Source organism: Myotis lucifugus, unplaced genomic scaffold (assembly GCF_000147115.1).
Source record: "Myotis lucifugus unplaced genomic scaffold, Myoluc2.0 scaffold_11282, whole genome shotgun sequence".
Lineage (NCBI taxonomy): Eukaryota > Metazoa > Chordata > Mammalia > Chiroptera > Vespertilionidae > Myotis > Myotis lucifugus.
In genome coordinates, this window is record NW_005882330.1 from 1 (window position 1) to 2,686 (window position 2,686).

Genomic DNA, 2,686 nt, shown 5'->3' on the forward strand with positions numbered 1-2,686 from the left:
GGACCTGCGGGGGGACAGGGCCCGGTCAGGGATGGGCCAGCAGCTCCGGTGCCGGGCAGGGGTGAGGAGGGGCAGCAAGTCCAAGGCCATCTTACCCGTGCTGCCGCAGGAAGCCGTGGTACTCGGCCTCGGGCTGGATGCGGGCAGCGGCTGCAGCCATCTCCTGGTGAATGGCAGCCACCTCGTCCTGCACCAGGCTGCTGATCTCCAGGTATTCCTGCAGGATCTCCTTCCTACCCCCCCGACGACGGGGACCCGGGTCAGCCGGGCCTCGGGCCGGGGCAAGGCTGGGAACTGGGGCCCCGACTCTGGGTTGGGAGTCAGCGGTGGGGGGTTGAGCCCCCACCTCCTCGCTGACCGGCCAAATGACCAGCCCATCAGGCAAAGTACTGACCGTCTCCTGACCTCCACTCCCTGTTATGTGCGATGGGGGTGCTGGGAGTGGTAATGAGGGCCCAGTGAGATTGTGTGTGGTGTGCGGTACACACCACGAACGTGCTGGTTAAAAGTGAGTTACAGCCCTAGCCCGTGTGGCTCAGTGGGTAGAGCGTCGGCCTGCGGACTGAAGGATCCTGGATTCGATTCCAGTCAAGGGCACCTGCCTGGGTTGAGGGCTCGGTCCCCAGTGTGGGGCGTGCAGGAGGCAGCCGATCAATGCTTCTCTCACATCATTGATGTTTCTCTCTCTCTCTCTCCCTCTCCCTTCCTCTCTGAAATCAATAAAAATACATTTTTTTAAAAAGTGAGCTACAATCCCGCCTGCAATCACACATGCATCAGCCATCGATGTGCTGCGACCCCCACACTGATGTCTCCAGTCCCAGCACCTCCCCAGAGCCCCAGTCTCAAGTACCCATCTACGTACTCAAACGCCCCCCGTTGGACACCAAACTCCACTCGTTGAAAGGCGAGTTCCTTTTCTTGTCTGCCGAACCTGGAACCTGTTTCTCCCATAGCCTTCTCCACGTAAGCTAACGGCGACTGCATCTTCCAGGGCGCCAGGCCAAACCCTCCGCGTCACTCTGAACGCCTCTATTCCACGTCCCACTTCCAGTCCATGAGGTTGTCCCACTTGCACCACTTTCAACCTACACCCAGCACCTGACCCCTCCTCCCCTCCATGGGTCCCAACAGCCACAGGCTGTGGTCTGGATTATTGCAGATGCCTCCTGTCTGGTCCTCCCTGCCCTTGGCCTTGCCCCCTGAGGCCAAAGTCCTGGCAGTGGCCTGCTGGACCCTCTACAGCCCAGCAGCCCTCACGCCTGGACAGCTCCGGCCTCGTGTCTGACTCAGCCCTTCCCTGACTCTGTGCAGGCCACACCGGCCTCGGCCTCCTCGCTTTCCCCTCACTTCAGGCCATCTCCTGCCTCAGGGCCTTTGCACCTGCTGCTCCCTCTTCCTGGCCTGGCTTTTCTCCCAGCATCCCCTGGCTCATGCCTCCACCTCTGAGGCTTTTTCACACCACTCTGTTTAAGGCTGCCTCCCCACCCCCCTTTCTTGTTTTCGTTTTCTCCAGAACACTTGTCGCTTCTAATATGCTTTTTATTTTACTTACTGACTTCCTTTCCTCTCTACCCTGACATGAATGATCTTAGCGGATAGGTATTTTTCAGTGTTTTCCTCTGCTGTATCCCAGAGCCTAGAACGATCTCAATAAATATAATTAAAACCCTGTAATAAGGGGCCCTGGGATCATGTAATTCAGATATACATCGAATGGCTCCAATCCTCGGCCCAAGGCCCGTTCCCACGTGATTCTACGACCATCACTGTCGCGGGACTGACTTCTCTGGACCCTGCCTCTGGGCACAGGGGCAGGGTGATGGGTGGGGCGGGGGCCCGGGGCTCACAGGATGCAGGCCATCTCCTGGTGCAGGTCCTGCAGCGACTGGAGCAGGCTGGGCAGCATGAGCTGGTGGTGGTGCTGGTGGTGCAGCTGCGCAGCCCGCACGCCAAGCACGTAGCGGTTGTGATGAGCGAAGAGCTTCCACAGGCTGCGCACGTACTTGTCCTTGGCCTTGTCGCGAACCTTGTCTGCGAGGTTAAGGGAAGGGGGTTCGGGTCACGGCACAGAGTCCGGGCAGCCCCCCCCCCCCCCTCCCCGGGCACCTGTGGACGGGTCCGAGGGAAGCCACGCACCTTTGCTGGCCTCCTGGTATTTGCGCCTGGCCTGGGCGCTGTCCCGCGCCAGGGTTCGGTACTGGTTCTTCAGCTTCTCTATGTCCTGGCTGTGGGTCTGGGGAGAGAGAAGAGGCAGTGTGTGTGGTCAGCAGGTCCCCAGGGCAGCAAGTCCAAGGCCATCCCCCAGGAAGGGTCGGCGGACCTCTGCGGCCTGACCTCTGCGGCCGAGGCTACGGCAGAGGAGCTGGGCCGAGGACAGCCCCTGGGGAGGCAGAGAGAGGACCGGGTAGGTGACAACTGCCCCTCCTCAGCCCAGAGTGGTATCTGGTGGCAGGCAGGGCCCCGCTGCAGGCACATAGAGCTCCACACTGTGGATGCCATCCTGAAATGGTCGATAATTCTTTGACAAGACCTTGAAAGCATATAGGCACAACCCATGGACACAGACAACAGAGTGATCAGGGCCTGGGGCAGGGGGCGAGCTGGAAGGGGTCAATGGGGGAGGAAGGGGGACATATGTAATACTTTCAACAATAAAGATTTAAAAAAAGAAAGAAATTCCTAC

At 59.5% G+C, this 2,686-nt stretch overlaps 1 protein-coding gene across 1 annotated transcript; it reads right to left on the reverse strand.

The window, feature by feature from the left end:
* Nucleotides 1–41: 41 nt before the first annotated feature.
* LOC106696170 (tyrosine-protein kinase Fes/Fps-like) lies at nt 42–1,843 on the reverse strand. The gene is made up of 2 exons (XM_023749490.1): nt 866–1,843; nt 42–233 (listed from the first exon to the last, which is right to left on the reverse strand). Exons 1-2 carry the CDS (start codon nt 985–987, stop codon nt 92–94), a joined length of 264 nt encoding a protein of 87 aa, XP_023605258.1. The 5' UTR covers nt 988–1,843; the 3' UTR covers nt 42–91.
* Nucleotides 1,844–2,686: the final 843 nt, after the last annotated feature.